Here is a 19,601-nt window from a genome sequence, read left to right as displayed (position 1 = left end):
ATTGGGCTGGGCGATAAAATGCTAACGATATATATCGCAAAATAACTTTTCCTCGATAGAAATATGAGACATGCTCAATACAATTTCAATAGAATTCTTTCATCCATGTTTTGACAGACATAAGAACAGCCAGTCATAATTAAATAGCGCTGCACTGAACCAGTCATGCTAAAGCCATGTCAGGTTAGGTTGACGCACACAGCTCAGGCGTAAGAGCAGCTGCAGCACACACGCTAATGTTTGGAGTGTTCCCTTGGGAGAAAATTTGACCAAGAATTTGAGCGACCAGGTTATTGAAAAGTAGGGTGTGGTTTAGAAGCTGGGAGTCGGACATTCAAAGCATGTTAAGTTTCATTTTCGGTTTATGACAATTACGGCAGTTATGGCAGTTAAGGAACACACCCCCACATATATACCCCTGGCATTGTTTCGTGAAGATGGTCTGTTTGTTTGTGTTCTCTTTTCAAACCTGAAAGCTTTTGCCTGTTGGTCAACCTTAGTTTGCCTTAGTTTAGTTTTAAATATATGTACCTGTTTTATTGATCTGAAATAGTTGTATAATGTTGTTCAGCACATCTGTCATGTTCAACCTCTGACAGAAAATAAATCATATTTAAATCAAAAATAAACTTCTGATGTCTTCACAAACCAACTTATGAGTAACAAAAAAATGAAGCTTGACAAAAATAGTGATTTGATTTATATCGTGATACACATCAGTATCGTCTGATATGAAAAAAATTATCGAGATGATTTTTTTTTTTCCTTATTGCCCAGCCCTAGGACTGAACATTAGGATACAGTTTCATTATTACCTCTGCCAGGAGGAATTGTTGTGATCACTTTGCTTTGTGTGTTTGTTTGTTTGTTTGTTTGTTTGTTTGTTTGTTTGTTAGAAAGATAACTCAAAAAGTTATGGATGGATTTTCATGAAATTTTCAGGAAATGTTGATACTGGCACAAGGAACAAATGATTAAATTTTGGTGGTGATCGGGGGGGCAGATCTGTCTTGGCAGAGGTCTGCGCTCTCCGAGTGCTTTTCTTGTTTAATATGTTAGATAATTTGTAACCTTTACCGGGGGATATCTGTGTCATCAGTGTAGCAGTGGGGTGAATTTTTATGTGTCTAAATAGGGGCATATATTGTAAAAATAAAAAGTGGTTTGAATATTGACTCCTGAGGAACTCCACAATATACAGGACAGTAAGGAGTACAAATGACAGATTCTGATATGTCAAATAACAAAACCACTTCAAGTTCAGAGTCATCTTAGATGGATCAACCACCTGCTGCAGCCTCACAGCCAAACTTTTTTGATCAAATATATCAAAAACCATACTTAATCCTCACAGTATAAAAAGTACAGCATCATTACTTTCAGATTTTCCTTAAATGTTTTTTTTTTTTTGTCCTGTTAAAATTCAAAGTGAGAGTTCTTTAATAAAAGGTAATTCTGTAAATTGGCTCATATTTGCTACATTCTAATGGATCCAGGCCAGATTTTTTTAATGAGTGGTTGCACACGGGTAGTCTTCAATTGCAGCCAGTGGATAAAGAGCAATTAATTATTGAGAGGAACCAAGGGGTAGTCATGTCCATTACTTAAAGTGTACTTGTGCTGGTCATGCTTACAACATTCACTGTGCTTTGTGTATTACTTATAAGCGAGAAGTGCAAATTCAGTAAAAAAAAATAAATAAAAATTCCATAAATGCACCACATTGGACCTTTTTATTATTTTTTTTGTTAAATGAATAATGAGCAGGGCCAGAACGTATGGGGAGCAGAAATTGCTGGCAGTAAGTTACATACTGTTGTTGTTTTCTGGTGATGGAGTACGAGTTAACAAGTGGCAGTCAGTGAGCAAGATTGAGTGGAAAGCACATGTTGATGCTTGTTGTTTGTGCAGGTGTAAGCTTCGCACTCTGCCATTGTGCTAGAGACTTAGTATTCACACATACTTGACAACAGGCTATGACAAAAGTTACCTGACAGCACTGCTAGAATTATACATGATCTTTTGAAATTGGTAGGAATGAAAATTCACTGCAGGTACCCTTTAACAGAGAAATTTAGGAGGCATTTAATCTACAGAGCTTAAGGAGTGTTTTGGGGTGTATCTGTGCACATCAAGCAAGATCATTTACAGAAACTGACATAAAACCTGATAAAATCACACAGTTGTGGGAAGAAGGAGTCAAGCAACAGGAGCATGACAAGACATTTCTACATTAACATTATAACTGCTGTTCCATGTAGAAATTAGATTTTCTTCAATGAAACAATCAAGTAAAACATATGTATTTTTAGGAGATAAAGATCCTGTTTTATATATATACTTAAATAATGATATTATGTTTTCTTAATATTTAATAATACACGGTATGTTACATTTACTTCCAGTTTATGGTATAAAAAAGGGGAAGCTGAAATTATGTTGAGATGTTATGAATTTGTGCAAGGTAATTACAGGATTTCCAGTTCTTTAGAACAATAATATGACTGCTATTATAAGTTATTCAAGAAAAGGGAGATTTGGCAGGTCTATGGTAGCCTGCTGTTCTGCTCTTAAGAGGTGGCCACTGGCAAAATCAGCGGTCTTTGACGTTAAAAGCAGCATGATGACCTACATCAATATCAACAATCATGAATATTCAAAGCCCCCCCACTTGAGTTTGGCATCACTGGTGTGAACAACTGGTATCGGGCTAACTGCCATGACAACATCAATTGCAAATCATAAATTAAAATTGAATTATTTCTGTTACAGACGTTGAGACTTACCACCTACATAGCGGAATGACACATTTCACCGTTGTGGTGAATCATCACCAAAGACAAATGAAACCTCTCATCAAATTTGCAGCTGAACAATACGACACTAAAAAATTGATTTTCAGACACATCAATCTTATTCTCAACATGTGACAAATTGAGGCTTTTTCATGAATGCATTGATAGCACACTATTAAAGCACAATGCTACTCTTTTTGAATGATTAAGAAATTGTTTACAGTTTTTCTTTTTATTATTTAATAGTAAACCACATCTCCATTTATTGTTATATTGTATGAAGATTATTGCTATTGTCATTTGTTTTGTTAGATCATAATTACTGTATCGATATGTTATTAACAGCCTGATAAAACCTAAGATGACAATATACTAAAGTCAATTACATATTTGTCATATGATATCCAGATATTATTTAGATGTTATTTAGACAACACGCATGTATGAATATTAACATTAGCAGCATGTAAACATTCATACATGTAGAAGAGGATTATATACACTGTTTCCCCTTAAGTTGGAATGATTTTGATTACAGACACAGTCCTCTTTTTATTCCTATTCATGCACATTAGTAATAATTACATTCTGAGTCCCAGTTACACTTTATCTGTCAAAAATAAATCACATTGTCACAATTAATTCATGAGAAGAGGTAAAATATTTTATTCCAACTTCACGGGCAACAGTGTATATGTAAATCTCTGTTCAGATCCTATTATCCATTAACCCTGTAATATACTGTCTGCTTTCAAAATTAGAACTTCAGTCATGATTTCAGAGATATAAAAAGGCTTCCCTAAGTTATTACCACTCTGCGTCAAAAGGAAATAAGTCTTGAAGTCCCCCTATCCCTTTGAGCCGCATTTCACTGTGGTCTGCCAAAGTCAGCACATGGGGTTTGAACAACCAACCTTTCAGCCTCCAAACAAGAGGCCAAGCTGTCATCCCCAATCAACATCAGAAAGAGAAAGAAATGAAGCCATTAGCAGTTTGAAGCACAGATCCAGTTTATACACACAGCGTCAATTAGACCAGAGGCCTCTCAGATGGTTCGTGTTCACACTGTGTTACATATCAATTTTATTATGTAACGCCAAAATGACACTATTATCCATTGATCACAAAAGTTTATTTCCTTTGAGATGGAACATCTGCTGAAATTGATTTCATGATTGGTCATTCTGTCACCACAGACAGGGTTAGTTAGGCAGCTGAGTGTTCAGTCAGGAAGTTCAGAGGGCAATTTAGGCAGCAGGAGTGTCACTGGAGAGAAGGACGGCATCAGCAAAGGGGGGGCGCATGTGCCACACTGACACCTGGTGCTCCAGATGACAGCTCTGTGGCCAGATGGACGCTGTTACATGTACACACACACGCAAACATACACATGCATGTACACTTAGGTACAAATACATACTGTACACATATTCACTGGAACAGAGCCTCCGTGTGCTACATTCTTCAAGTAAAGCCGGATGTCCATATGTACAAACACAAAATGCTCCGATGAACTGTGCTACTATGTGATGAAAAAAAATCTTTTAGCTATTAAATGAGCAACAACTGTAACTGAGCGATGTGGGCAGGGTGGAGGACAGATTAAAGAAACCCCATAGCGGATGCCTACCCTGCACATAACCTCAACACTCCTCACCACCTGTCATTTCTGTGCTAGTGGAGCTTTACTCCACCAAAACCCCCCTGTACCACTCCCCTTAAAGGAGACTCACATTCAGGTATGAACCAGGCAATGAGAGAACTCTGTGTTGAAATAGATCTCTATTATGCTGTCAGGACTGGAGCTGATTGAAAATGTCAAATTAAATCCATTAACATATGTGAGGACATTTGTAGGTATCAATTAATTTATTTACAATGTGTGAACAGATTGTACCTTAAAAAATTAGCATTTCCCTGGACTGTCTCTATTTCCTGCATCCATGATAACAGCCTCAGTGCACTCAATGTAGAGGACACTATCATCAACAAACACACACTTAGGAGAGTTAATGAACACTCCATACATGTTAATAAGTGAGCTTTAGTGATGCTGATGAGCATGGTCATTAACTACAGACACACTCACTGCTTCTGTGTTTTCAGTCTTGCTGGCTCCAACTTCATATTCTGGCATGACAGTTATTGATTTTCCCATAACTCAAAACACTGAACTTTTCCTTTTAATGTTATTTCTCCAGTTTGAGTTTTTTGTGGTAAAACTGAGGCATGAAACAAAAAAAAATATCACATCATGACTACTATCCTCTTACCTCCAGAGCAGCAGAGGGCTTCTTCTTCAGTTCCTCACATTTGCGAAACTTGCAGATCTGGTGGCCTGTTTTGCGATTCCGGCAGCTGCTGCACTGCTCGCAGTTAATCCGCCGTCGGCAAGGTGGGCACATGCCGCAACGTTTTCGCTTCTTTTTACCGGAGTTGATAGCAGAGGCCAACTCGCTCTGTGCCGGGTACTCAGCCAGGCCAGCCATGTGTAGTGCGCTGTCCGCCAGAAACACTCCAGCCGGCGTCATTATGAAAAGCCCCGGGTTGAAGGGGAAGCCACCCCCTACTCCATATGGGAAGTCAACAGGACCACCTACGGCGTCCGTGACAGACGTACCCTCCAAGTCGCTAGCCCCCGAGCTTGCATCACCACCGCCAACTCCCACTCCCATGCCCCCAGGCAGGAGCATGTGCTCCATACCGGCCCGCTTTAAGAGTGCTGCTGCCTGGGCAAAGTGCAGCAGGCCGTTCTGTCCCTCCAGAACCTGCTCTAGGGTCCGGTCCAACTTGGCTGCTGTCAGTGCAGAGACAGTGGGCTGGGGTTGAGGGGGTGGCTGGGGTTTGGCCTTAGTCTCACTATTGTCCTTGTGTCCATTGGTGGTAGCAGAGGAGACGGCTGTGTACTGGGAGAGGGTGCGGGAGTTCTTAAGGCTCTTACTGAGGGGCTCGCTGATGATGCCACTGCGGTTCCTGCGCTCTACGATGGGAGAGTCCTGTCTGCAGCTACTCCGCTCCAGGTCCTCTGTCCGGCCCCCCTCCGACAGCCCGCTAGACATGGTCCAGAGCTTACGTGCCCGGGTTGGGGGTGAGGGTGGAAAGGGGACAGGGGTGAGCTAGGAGGGGGAGCGAAGACCTTTCCTCCGTGTTCTCCGTCCGTTCTGCGTACTGGTGAGAGTAAGGTCTCACCCTGACGGACTGGTCTACCAGGCAGGCTCCGGAGCCCTCTGCCCGCACTACAGCTCAGCCCTCATCCACGCTCTTCCATGGGCAATCTGGAAACTTTACACAGGAAAGAGGAGAGACATGGGTCAGCTACTGGTTACATCAGCTGCAAAACAATACAACAGTTTTATTTAAGAACTTGAAATTAACCAACAAATTACACTGGTCTACAATTTGTATGTGTCAGAGATTAAATGTTTTAAATCGTACATCCTTTAAAAAGATGAAATGGTAAACAAATGACAAAAGTGCTGATTAGCTGATATTATATGTATATGATAAAGTGTTATTACATTATTTACACTATAATAATGATAATAAAAATAACAAAAATATCTTCCACTAGATTAAAGCTGTAAAGTGAATGTATTGTTATGCACAGAAAGTGTTTTGAAGTAGATCTGGTAGCTCTGAGACAATCATGCCTTTTAAGTAAAACCCATTCTCTCATGAATTGTCAGAATTTCCCATTTTGACCCAAGACTGTGTGTTGTAAACTACAGCCAACCAGCATTTTGACTTAATTTTTCCTGTAAGGTTTCACTGCTTTTGCTCAGGAGGGGTTTTATTTTAATGTGGAGACCAGTGTTATTTTAGTTGCAGTGATGTCAGACAGGGAGATAAAGAGGGGATGAATCTGATCTGGGCTGGATTGTGGTAAGTGGTACAAACCCTAACAGATGAGTTAATAAAGAACCTCGTGTTGCTTTGTTTTATTTGTTTACCTTTGTTTAAAATGTTTTTTTTTACACTTCTTAATGTTCATAGATTATGTGTGAAGAGTTAACACAAAATTCCATAAACTTACAGGTTTGTGCCTCTGGGTTCAAACTACTCAAAGCCTTAAAAAATAACCTTCAGCCAGCTATAAAAATATGATCTATAACAAACTCTCAATATTTTCTCTATGCTTCTTCTTTTAACACATCAGTCTACAAATCAGACTTCACAGACTCCTGATCAGTGAAGCAACACCTGCTCCCCTAGAGCTTTTTGACTGGTTAGTAAAGAGAGAAAGGACTGAAGGATAGAGCATCTGAACCTACATTTAACAAAACCAAATGTATCATATTTAGGGAAAATTATTGATTTGTCAACCTACACATCTACTTCTAAAACTGAACTAAAATCCCCTGTTAGGACCATCATCCTTAAGCACAGTTTTATGTCCAGACATTCATGACACTGAACTGTCGTATGAATATAATGCTTTACATAGAAATTGTATTGACCTGACTGCAGCTTATTCATTTAAGAAATATTGAATTTATTGACTAACAATTACACAGTCACTGATCTGAGCGTATACCCCTATGATACAGTATATGAGAAAATAAAAACAAAGCCCATCCTTTATTAGAACAGCCTTTTCACTACAATAAAATGTTTCCATTGTATATTTGTGCAGAACTGGAATGTGCATAATCTCAATGTTTCTGTGGCAAAATATGCTTCATTTCATAGTTTATAGATATAGATGTCAGTATTGTATTTTCACCAGTCATGCTGTCTCAGACATTAGACAGATTAAACTACATAACGATACAACCAGCTTTAAGCACTGACAGCATTTCCTTTTGAATTAGTGACAGATATTAGGACTCGGTTTCATAAAGTCAGCAAAGACTAGCATTGTGTTTAGCCATATATAAGCAAAACCATGATCTTTTCCTAACCCTAACTAAAGCACTGCTCTGTGGTGCCCAAATCCTGGATTTTTTTGTAAATGTTATTCATCTCAACCACCTGCTACCTATTGAGGAAGGGCGAAAAAGTAGCAATTTATTCAATGACAAATTCCACTGAGATTATATGTAGTTGTGATTTTCAGAAATGTACATTCATTCATTCCTTTTCCGAACCACTTAGTCCTTGAGAGGGTCATGGGGTTCCGGAGCCTGTCCCGGTTAGATAGATAGATAACTTTATTTATCCCACAGTGGGCAATTCTGTTAACAGTTTCCTATGCGGTTTGAGTGGGTCATTGAACAGTATACAACCCCCCCCCCAAAAAAAAAACACAGATATCGACATTTCAGACACGATCATACACATACAGTCAGTCTGAGCAGCTTAGTGTGATCATACTTGTTCAGCTGCATACATCTCAAAGAAAAGGAAAAAATAGTAAGTAACAGTAAGTAAACAGGCCCCCTACAACCGTACAGTTACCAGTGGGTGAAGGTAGGTCTACACCACAGATGTGTCACTAGTAGAGATGTAACGATTACCAGCATAATGATAAACCACGGTAAAATTCCTGTCGGTTAGTATTACCGTTTAAATTCTAATTATCATGATAACCGTGTTTGATTACCGCACTTTGAAAACTCTCTGTACTGCACATTTCCTGGAGAAGCAGCATCTATCTATCTATCTATCTATCTATCTATCTATCTATCTATCTATCTATCTATCTATCTATCTATCTATCTATCTATCTATCTATCTATCTATCTATCTATCCCTGAAAAAGAAACACAAAAAACTCAAACTTAATATGGAAAATCGTCAAACAGTGGCCATAAGGTGCCATCTTTAATGCACATTTGTATTTTTGATATTTTACATGTTAATATTTGAATGTTTCTACCAACAAAAAGTACATTATGCCTATTATTTTGTTTTATTTTTATTTTTTTCAAAATACAACTTGGTTAAATTTTTCCAGTGTATGTATAAGTATAAATACCACGATAATAATGATAACCGTGATAATTTTGGTCACAATAACCGTGATATGAAATTTTCCTATCGTTGCATCCCTAGTCACTAGTGAAATATACATTAGCAAGTTATTTTTTCTGGTGACTGGGCTGATTAAATATTCTTAACCATCAATCTTAAAAGAGTTTTCATTCATTTTACTCTTTTTTGAAACAATCAGTCAGGTTTACAGCTGTCACTAAGTGTACTAATCAAGTATTTGTCTGAAACTGGATTTTTAATCACAGAGACATGATGTCACCAAACCCCAACCTGTAGAATGACATAATTAGGCAAAAATGTTGGATCACACACTTGTTTTTGGGATTCTGTGAAGAGAGTTCACCGGGCTTGTGTCGGGAACTCCCCAGTGACCAGGACAGAACATGCAAACGGAGGCTTTTACCGTAAGATTCCAGTGACTGCTCATCTATGAAAAGAAAACTATGCCGCTATTCTCCTGACCTGTCCATGTTCACAAACAAGCACACCACCTCCCACAGAAAAGCTGAGGAAATGGCCGGGCCAGTCCTTATAAGGGAAACAAAGGGAAAGGGAGGGGGAGAGGATGGGGGGGGGGGGGTGTCTGTGCAGTGTGTGGAAATTGGAAGGCCAGAATTAGTGGGAGGTAAAGCTTCAAAGGCAAGAGCACAGCCCCCACATTCTCACCAGCTCAGGGGGATGTGGCGCCAGCGAACCAGAGCCAGCTCCACAGCCCCTCAGCCCCATAGTTTCAGTTTCTCCCACTACAGCACTGACCAGGGTCCGGTTTCCCAAAAGCATCTCAGCACTAACTGCATCTCTCTTCTCAGCTGTGGGTGAGTGCGTAACAGTATTGCAAATCATCACAGAGTAATACATGGGGGTTTTGTGGTTTTATAGAATACTGGATCTGAAAGCAGATGCATACAGCGGGTCAGGTTTGTTCTAACTTGTGCACACTTCAACATTTCACACTCTCAAAACAGGGGAAATTGAGTGTTATACTTGAGTTCCAACACCTGTGCATTTACAAAGTGGTACATACAGGTAGCTCAGGTATTTGTACATGGGACTAACCAGTATTGCTTTTTCAAAATATGAATACAGATTAACCCATAAAGACCCAGTGTTACTTTTGTGGCAGTTCCTAAATGATTTTTTCTCTGTATTTAACTTTTCTTAAGTAATTTATTTCCATTGATTGTAATATTATCTTCCTTATTTTGCATTTTTTCAGTGTAAATCATGTATTTTCCTATATTTAATTTACTGATTATGTAGATGTTCATTAAAGATCAAAGTAAAGTTGAGGGTTATTATATCAAAAACAGAAAAAACTAAAAAAAAAAAAAAAGACTTCAACAAGATATCAACAACTGAACATAAAAACAAGCATCTCCATCCACTGTCATTGATCCAACTCTATGGGTTTTACTGGTGAATCAATGTTGTAGAAGATTACAGTGTTTCCACGGTAACTACGAAGCCTCTGAATGCCCAGATCAGTCATATCTGATGACCGTGAAAAGACGACAAAATCCATTTTACATCAATTATTTACATGTATTGATAAGATTAATGGATCAGAAGTTATTAATCATTTTAGATCATTATATGGTTTTGGTCACCGGTGGATGTTTGGGTCTTTAAGGGTTAAAAAGCAATCAACGTCATAGAAAACCAATGTACATTTGCGGCAAAAATTAAAATCTCACACGAAACTTTACAGAGATGCTCATAAACGGCTCTCAAGTCAAATTAAAAAGTAAGAAAAAACTCCAATAATATGTATTCTGAGTATCAATTAAGCACTTTTAAATAAACAAGTGCTCTTTTCCTCATTTTATCAAGCTACACTTGGATTAATTGAGTAAAAATATAGCGGTAATTGTGAGATTAGTTAGTTTGTTTATTGCAAACATGTCATCATCTCAGTAGTGAAAGCTATCACGCATAGCTGATTTTCCTCATATCGTGCGGGCCCACTACACTATGTGTTGATTTATCACAGCCCGGGAGAATATCTCTGATGCAACTGTTTCATCAATGCTCTAAATGCAGTAAATGTGTTAAAAGTATTCTACATAATTAATGACCTGGCACATTATCAATATAACCAGAATAAATGGGTTTCCAAGTCATCTACAAAGTGACAAACTTGGCAATAACAGTTCATGAAAACAGCTTCAAAAATAGCACTGATCAGCTGTAACATTATAATTTATCCAGGAAATCATACCCAGCCTCGAACAGGCTGATGACATGACAGTTTTAAAGTCTTTGAAATTAAAATATGGACTGTCACTGCTGTTTCTTTTTTTTTTTTTTTCCCCCCCGAGTGTGGATATTATTGTGATGTGACACAGTGCTTTTCATGAGTTCTGCTTTGCGTCAATCCAAGCAACACCTGCTGCATGACGATACCGCAACAACACATTTATTGTTTCTTGAATAAAATATTGATTTCACAAATAAGCGTGGGTTTTATTTGTATGGCGGTATAGAACATTAGTGCAATGAGGATGAGTTGGAGCTTTGATTTGTCAGTCTTTGAAGCTCTTTTTGACAGCGTTGTATCATATTGAAGGCAATTTAAAGATATAAATACATGATTTAAAACAAGACATTTTAACATATAAGCGGCTAATTACACTGTATTAGTAAGTAAGAGTTCAAGATAATAATATTTTGTTGTCTCACAGTAGGATGTTCTACTATGTCCATCTGTTCAACGCTCTTTTATTTATATGCATCAACTGTAATTTCAGATACCTCACAAAAACTCAAACTCTGGACGTCAGTCTCTTTGATTCTGTGTTCAGACTCTTAAACGGGCTTTCGTGTCACATCATATAAAAGCAGGGCCACTTACACAAACACCCACACTCACACCTTCCTGCTCGTTGTGTTGTATACATCTGAATTCCATTCTTTTCATCTCCATCAACTCCAAATGTGCCGTACAGTACAGCCTCTGGCTAATCAGCGTCATGACTCTCCTGATCCCCTCTCCAGCTTTTTGTCCTCATGTGAACTGTCTATAACACAACACTCTCCTAGCTGTGTGTCGATACCACAAAACACAGTAATTTGTGCTACTTTGTCATTTAAGCATGTTAACAGACTTAACACTCCTGTCCATATTAAAGCACATCAGGTGTCAGATTGTAAATATCAGCTGTTTCTAATATATCCCGGAGTTTTTCTTGTTTTCTCTTCTTTTTTTTAAAAAAATCCATCCGCAAACAACGTGCTGCAGGATTAGCGAGCTGAGATAAAGATCTGGATATAAATGGTCCAACTGATCAATATCGTCCAACAACTACATGTGAAGCTTTTTCTTTTTTTTTTTTTTTTTTTTCCCAGATCGACCACTGAGCTCAGCAGGAGACTGTAGAGCACGGGTGTGGCTAAAGAGGCAAGATGTGAACTTGCAATCACAGCATCCATAAAAATAATTGGTGAGCTCCTGTTTGAACACACTGAAAACTTAAGCAGGAACAGCTATTATTCAGAGGACTGACATCATGAAGACTTCATTATGGACAACACTACAGCAACTGTCACCTCCTCTGTTCCTTTTCTAATTGCTGCATTGGGGTAAAGGGTTTCCTCTTACATTCGATACATATTTTATTGGCCTATTATACATTCAGTGTTGCTGACAAATTATTGATAAGGTAGAAGTGATATAAGACATTATTAATGCAATTACTAAAGCAGTTGTACATTCAGAAAAGACAGAACATGCTATTAATTTGAGCCTGTTTTGTGAAATGGCTCATTTCTTGACAAAGCATCAAACAGTTCCAGGTACGATCTTAAAACCGTGATACTTTAGAGATTATCATGTATTTCTAAATGTTTTTCACCAGATGTTGCATAAATACTAACATATGTAATTCACTCACCAAACATATGCCTTATAAGTGAGGGTAAATGTAGACATAGAGAGAGGATTACATACCAAAAAAACTCCCTCAAACAACTCAAAATTTCTAAAGTACTATGCTTTATAAACTCATGACCGTCTGAAATGTGTTTTTATCCAGATATTCCTGCACTACAGAATACAGTATTGATGCTTTATGAAAAATCATCAATGCACAATGTCTATGTGAGTTCAGTGAGTTGTTAAGAATCGAACATGTGGATCAAGGACACTTAAGCAGCGTTGATATTTACTGTCAGAGGAGCTGGTACCTGCACCTTTCAGCTGAAGAATGCTTTATTTGGTTTTCAGTGGGACTGTGCAACCTGGAAATAATCACTTTTATGAATCTTATAGTTGATTATCAGTGAATTAGCTGAATAAACTATAACACTAGTTGCTTTTCCACTGAACCTCAAATTGCGCAAATATAACTTGTGCATAAAAGTTTACCTAATGGAAAAATGACAATTTCGCCAAAACTTGTTTTTCAATTAAACGTTTTTGTGCTGGAAAGAGGTGGTTTTTTGGGTGTAGCGCAGTTAGTATATCATGCAAAACTGCAAAGGAAAGACCTTTTTCCACAACTAGTGACGTGATAAAAAAAAAAAACGGATACTGACGGATGTTACAACAAGCGAAGAAGAAGAGTTTTAAAAGAAACATGGCACAGCATGCATGGACACACCAGGAAACCGACAATTTTTTTAAATTTAGTACGGGATAGAGGGGTAATATATAATAATAATGAATATATCAACATAGTATTTATGTTCATCGCCATGTTTATGGAATGACTTCTCATGTCATCTCACGATAATAAATAAACAAATCATCGCATTTGTGATTTAATGGAAAAACCAACATTACACACTTCTGGTTTTTTTGACATTTAGTAAATAGCGGTAAAGTTTTGCACATAAGTCCAATGGAAAATCGACTTCTGTCATGACAAAGGCATTATTCTGTATACCCATGACAAAGCAGGTTATGTCTTCAAAACACTGTGAAATTATCCCAAAGTCAAAATAAATGTGGTGCAGGTTCATTATATCAATCAGCCAAATTTATTATCTCCACCAAGAAGGTGATGCAGTCGCCTGCATCTGTTAGTTTGTTGGTTTGTCTGCTAGGATTACGCAAAAAACTGTCACCAATTTTCATTCAACTGGGTGGATGGATAAGGCCAAAGTAAAACCTAACACAAAACGGGGAAAGGTTGCAATCACTACACAGGCACTGTGGAAAAGTGGTTGTCCAAACACTTGGTCTTCACTTTTTGTGAAGCATTTAGGCCAAATTTCACCTAAGTTCATTGTTGAATAAAGTAGTAATGGATTGTACATTCACAGCACTAAAAAGCATGAGTACTTTCTCGCTGCCACTGAGCTTCTGGGTGAATGTTGTCAGCACTATGATACTTGTGTGAGCCAGAGCAGCTCATTTAACATTCACATGCAGCTCTCAACTTGTATTAGCTGCAAACTTTATCTGTCCGACAACAGCATTTCTACAGATTACTCTCTCAGGCGGATGACCATTTACCAATAGTTTAAGTTAAATAAATTGAAAAATAAAAGAAAACCGGTGCCTGTATAAATGCCCGACAGTCCTCACTCAGTCTAGTAGATGTTTGACTCTTTCAGTGGGTGATGAGTTGGATGGCTGATCAATAGGTGATGGAGGAGTGGAGAAAAATATGTTTTAAGGCCAGTGTGTGTCTATGTTTCCCACTACTGTTTTAGAGCCTGAGAATAATCAAATCAGAATATGTGAATGTCATTACAACCTTAAATAACAGAGCATGTGCTCCAATGTGTTAACATTCAAAAACTACCACTGCATGTAACCTAGATTTTGAGATCAGCTTTAAAAAAGAAACCGCAAATAAGAAATAAGTTTTGGTTACATATAATTATGTGACTGGAAATACATACTTGTAAATGCTGCATTAATTACTTGTTCAATTGTGTATTATCTCGTAATTATCTTGGTACAAACTTAGCTAATGCTCCTCTGTGCAGTTATTCATATTATAACCACTACCTCTATTGTTTGTTTTAACCTTTTTAATGATAGAAATGTGTGACAACAACTGAATAATCTTATCTTTATTTTTGTTTGTATTTTGGCTCATCTGCAGCATCATGTTTGTCTTGTTTTGTCTTCTAGGTAGACCAGTTCTGCAGTAACAGCCCCATGGATCCTAAATAAAGTACATAGCATATCTGTGTATATGGATCCTGTGGATATTCAAAACACTAATATTTATTTAATATATACAGAGGCTGTAACTAATGATTATCTTTATTGCTGATTAACTGATTAGTTGTTTGTTCAAAATGATGGAAAAATGGCAAGGAGTTTCCAAAAGCATAAGATAACACCCTCAAATGTCTTCTTTAATCTAAAAGCCAAAGACATTTAAGTTTAGAATCATAGAAAAGTAAATAAGTGCTTATTTGTGTCTAGAACATGAGTGTCAAACTCATTTTAGTTCAGGGTCCACATTCAGCCCAATTTGATATCAAGACCAGACCACTAAAATAAAAACATAACAACTTCTAAATCATGACAACTTAAAATTTAATCAATGTTTTAGTACAAAAAAGTAAAATTTCTGTATGACTGAATGAATGAATGAATGAAATTGTTTATATTTACACACTATCCTCAAACCAAAAAAGGGGAATAACCCGAGAATCCATGAAATTTCTTAAGAAAACTAAATGCAATTTTAACAACATTATGCCTCATCTTATTGTTTACACATGTGTATTACAACTTACAGATCACAATGGATCAACAAAGGCGCAAAACATTTAGTAACCTTCATCTGGAACTGTAAACTGTGTTTAACTTTATGATCAAAACAACGTCTCATGACTCAGTGACACCACTGAGTGTAATTTTGGCATTTCACAAATTCATCCCATGGGCTGGACTGAACCTTTTGGAGGACTGGTTTTGGCCTGAGGAATGTATGTGTGACACCCCTGGTCTAGAATGTGAGAACTCTGACTTTTTTCTTTAAAACTAGTCTAAACCATTTAATTGTTAATAAACTGATTAAGCTAATAATCAGAGATGCAATAGATCACAGGTGTCAAACATGCAGCCCAGGGGCCAAATCCGGACCTCCAAAGGGTCCAGTCTGGCCCCTGGGATGAATTTGTGAAATGGTAAAATTACACTAAGATATCAACAATCATTTTAGTTCAGGTTCCACATTCAGACCAATTCAATCTCATAATAACCTATAAATACTCAGAATTGCAATTTTTTCTCTTTGTAAATGTAAATGATTTCAAGTATTTACACTAAAACAAAGTATAATTTCACAAAAAATCTGAATATCCTGAACAAATAAGAACCTGAAATGTCTTATGAGAAGTAAGTGCCATTTTAATAATATTCCACCTGTTACTAAATATTTGGTGTATCTGTAGATCCACTGTGATCTGTAAGTTATACTGTACATGTGTAAATGATAAACTAAAGCATAACAGTGTTAAAATGACCCATTTTTTTCAGTTTGTTCGTGTTGTTCACATTGTTTGAAAGGACAGTTTGTAGATGCAAACATTTTCATAATGTAATTTTACTTTTTTCACTTTAAAACATAAAGAAAACTTTGGAGTTGACATTATTTATATATTATTATGTTGTTATTATTTCATTGGTCCAGCCCACTTCAGATCAAATTGAGCTGAATGTGGCCCGTGAACTAAAATGAGTTTAACACCCCTGCAGTAGATGATCCTTTGAGGCTCTGGTAAATTGGTGCAGGGCTGAAATGTGAATATTTAAGTAGAAAACATGGATCTTTGTCCAAGTTGTCCACAGGTGTCAAACATGCGGCCCGGGGGCTAAAACCAGCCCGCCAAAGGTTCCAATCCAGCCCGCGGGATGAATTTGCAAAGTGCAAGTTAGGGCATCAAAGTCAAAAATAATATCGTAATAACCTATAAATAATGACAACACCAATTTTTTGTCTTGATTTAGAGCAAAACCATTAAATTACGAAAATATTTACATTAAGAAACTATCCTTTAACAATAAAATGTGAATAACCTGAACAAATATGGAACAACCTGAAATGTCTAAAGAAAATTAAGTGCAATTTTAACAGTATTCTGCCTGGTACTAAGTGTTCTGTGCCTTTGTAGATCTGACCTATAATGAATATGTATAAATGATAAGTCGAGGCATAATATTGATAAAATTGTACTTACATTTTTTAACAAATTCCATTTTTTTTCAGGTTATTCACATCCTTTTTGTTTGGATAGTTTGTAAATGTAAATATTGGAATAATTGAATGTTATTTTTTGCAATAAAACAATTTGGAGTTGTCATTATTTATTGGCAATCATGCTATTATTTTACTGGTCTGGCCCACTTCAGATTAAATTGGGCAGAATGTGGCCCCCAGAAGAAAATGAGTTTGACACCCATGAAGTTGTCCATCACCACTACACTCTCAAAAATAGAGGTACCAGCTTGTACTTAAAAGGGTACAAATGCTTGTCGCTGGGGGTTTACTTTTTTGAGAGACATTTCTGTACCCTTTCGAAATGGTCCATTTTTGTACCTTAAGTACTGTACATAGAAAGACATCTCTCGTATAATTGATAATGCCATGATGTTTATAGTTTGAAACAGTGGCCTAATTGAGAAAAAAAAAAACGGCATAGGCAAGCTACGACATCAAGACATGGAGGTGTGAATGAAAACTTGATAAAACAGAGATTATGGCAATAATCAGAGGTTCTAATAAGCTAAATAAATTATTAGGCTATTATCATTGAGCTAATTGGGCTATTAACCCTTTCATGCATACTGGTCACTACAGTGGACAGCTATTCTACCGCTGTTCTCTTGTATATTCATGGATTTTGTTGTTCTTTTCGGGGGTTTTTTTGGTTTTTTTTTTACACACATATCTGTATTAAAGTTTTAAGACACTACATATCTTTTCTGACATGAATTGGTAACATTATGTAGATCTCTCCTGAACATAAACACCCAGAATCACAAGCCCTCCCCATAGTTTTCACACAATTTATCAGTAAATATATGTTTCTGAGCATCACAAATTAAGCGTGTGGTGTCCAGCTGAGTGGACATTTTTGCAACTTCATGAAAAATAGGTTCATAAGATTTTTTTTTTTTTTTTCATTATTATTTTTTTAATGTATTTTTAAAAATTTTTAAAATTATTTTTATTTTATTTATTTTTTATTTATTTTTCAGAAGAAAATTTTCAATCGAATTGTTTTTTTCATGCTTAAAGAGGAATAAAAACACACAGGAAAAAATTTTGATTAAGGTTCTCATAATTAAAACACAAATTATTATTAAATATAATATAAAGTAAGTACAGTATGATATATAATAAATAATGTGCTAAGCCTAATGTTTGAACTATAATTAGGCCTACTGTTCAGTTCTCCTAGCCTATAACCTATTCTCATGGTCTACGCACATTTTTTTTAATGCTGCAGGGTACCTTATAGTACAAATTTGTACTTTACATAACTTTGGACCCTTTTTCATAGTCTAAAGGTGCAATTCTGGCCTCCTAAAGACCAATAATGTACTTTTGAGAGAACATTCTTAAAAAATGTACTTATAGGTACATAAATGTTCTGATCTGGTACCTCTATTTTTGAGAGTGTACAGAGTTAAAATACTGTTTTTATTATTAACACTTTACAATATCAACACACATTGAAGATGAATTGGGAGCAGATAATTGCTGTGTCTGACCACAGATAAGGCAGGACGCGTGTGTCAGGTGTGTTCATGAGTGAATCACACGCGCACTAAAGCAACTCTTGAATGAGTTTCCGCCTCTGACGTCACTACATGCGCAGGTGCCAGGTAGTCAGCTTTTTTAACGGCGGAGGGAGAAACGCTGTCTGTCTAATCTTCCTGCAGATTTATGAGGTAGTTGGAGAGCTGACTACACCTCCCGAGACGAGAGAATGCTTAATGCATTGGTTCAGGCGAAGTCCAATGCAAATGCAGTGTTCTTCCCTCCAGACGCGCTGTCTGCGGACTCTGTACTTGTCTACGGTGAGCTTCACATTCTCTATTCCTCCCACCTCCTGTCGACTGACGCGCGCACACGGACACGCACCGGTGTGCACGGGACTCGCACGCATCCACACATGCGAGACGCACAAACGCAGAGGAAGTTAAAAAGCCTGGAGACAATAATTAGACTCAAGGCTTCATCCATTGTCCATAACCTGCTGCGTCTCATTCTCCCTAATTAGGCTTCGCACACATAAAGTTAGAGGAGAAAAACAAGCACTCTGTGCATACTGTGACTTCAGATTATTCACAAACATACGGACCACTCGTGGAAACGGTATTGGTATATCGATGCAGGGAGGGGGGGGGATGACTGTGTCTCCGGGAAGAGGGATGAAAGCAACAACTTTCTCTCTAATCTCATCATGCTCGGAAAAGACAAAGAAAAAAATCAACCGAATATGACATTAAGAAGACAAGAAGTCACTTTCTCACATCACTAATTTCTCTTTTACGCAAGTGGAAAACGGCGATTTTCCATTGTCTGGTTTGGTCTGATGTAAGATTTTAATGTGATAATAGGACGTTAACGTTGACAGGGAATGAAATAAGTTCAAGTTACACATGGAGGCGATCAAAAAGTGTGCGCTGTCAAACCCGTGACGCGCGGATATAATTTATTTTATTAACTGGCAGCGTCAAGTTTGGAGCGCACATCATTAAAAAGCTGATTGAAATTAAACCGTTTTGGTTTTGGTTAAATATTGTACGAGCCTTATTATTATTATTATTATTATTATTATTATTATTATTATCATTAAAATAAAGGATTCTTTTACTGAGCAGATGTAAAATATCCCTTCATCCCAGCACAGTGCAAGCATCACCAAGTATCCCAGACCCGATGGTTTAAAAAGCTT

At 37.2% G+C, this 19,601-nt stretch overlaps 1 protein-coding gene across 3 annotated transcripts in view; it reads right to left on the bottom strand.

Moving 5' to 3' along the window:
- cxxc5a (CXXC finger protein 5a) overlaps positions 1-19,601 on the bottom strand; it is a 31,590-nt gene that overhangs the window by 10,566 nt on the left and 1,423 nt on the right. For all 3 annotated transcript variants that reach the window (XM_030154894.1, XM_030154895.1, XM_030154896.1), the window contains one exon: positions 5,069-6,077. In XM_030154894.1, coding sequence (XP_030010754.1) covers positions 5,069-5,854 — 786 coding nt within the window. In that variant the 5' untranslated portion in view covers positions 5,855-6,077. The remainder of the gene's footprint in view (positions 1-5,068; positions 6,078-19,601) is intronic.

Source organism: Sphaeramia orbicularis, chromosome 14 (genome assembly GCF_902148855.1).
Source record: "Sphaeramia orbicularis chromosome 14, fSphaOr1.1, whole genome shotgun sequence".
Lineage (NCBI taxonomy): Eukaryota > Metazoa > Chordata > Actinopteri > Kurtiformes > Apogonidae > Sphaeramia > Sphaeramia orbicularis.
Note: the sequence above shows the minus strand (reverse complement) of the source record. Positions and strands in the feature narration are given on the sequence as shown.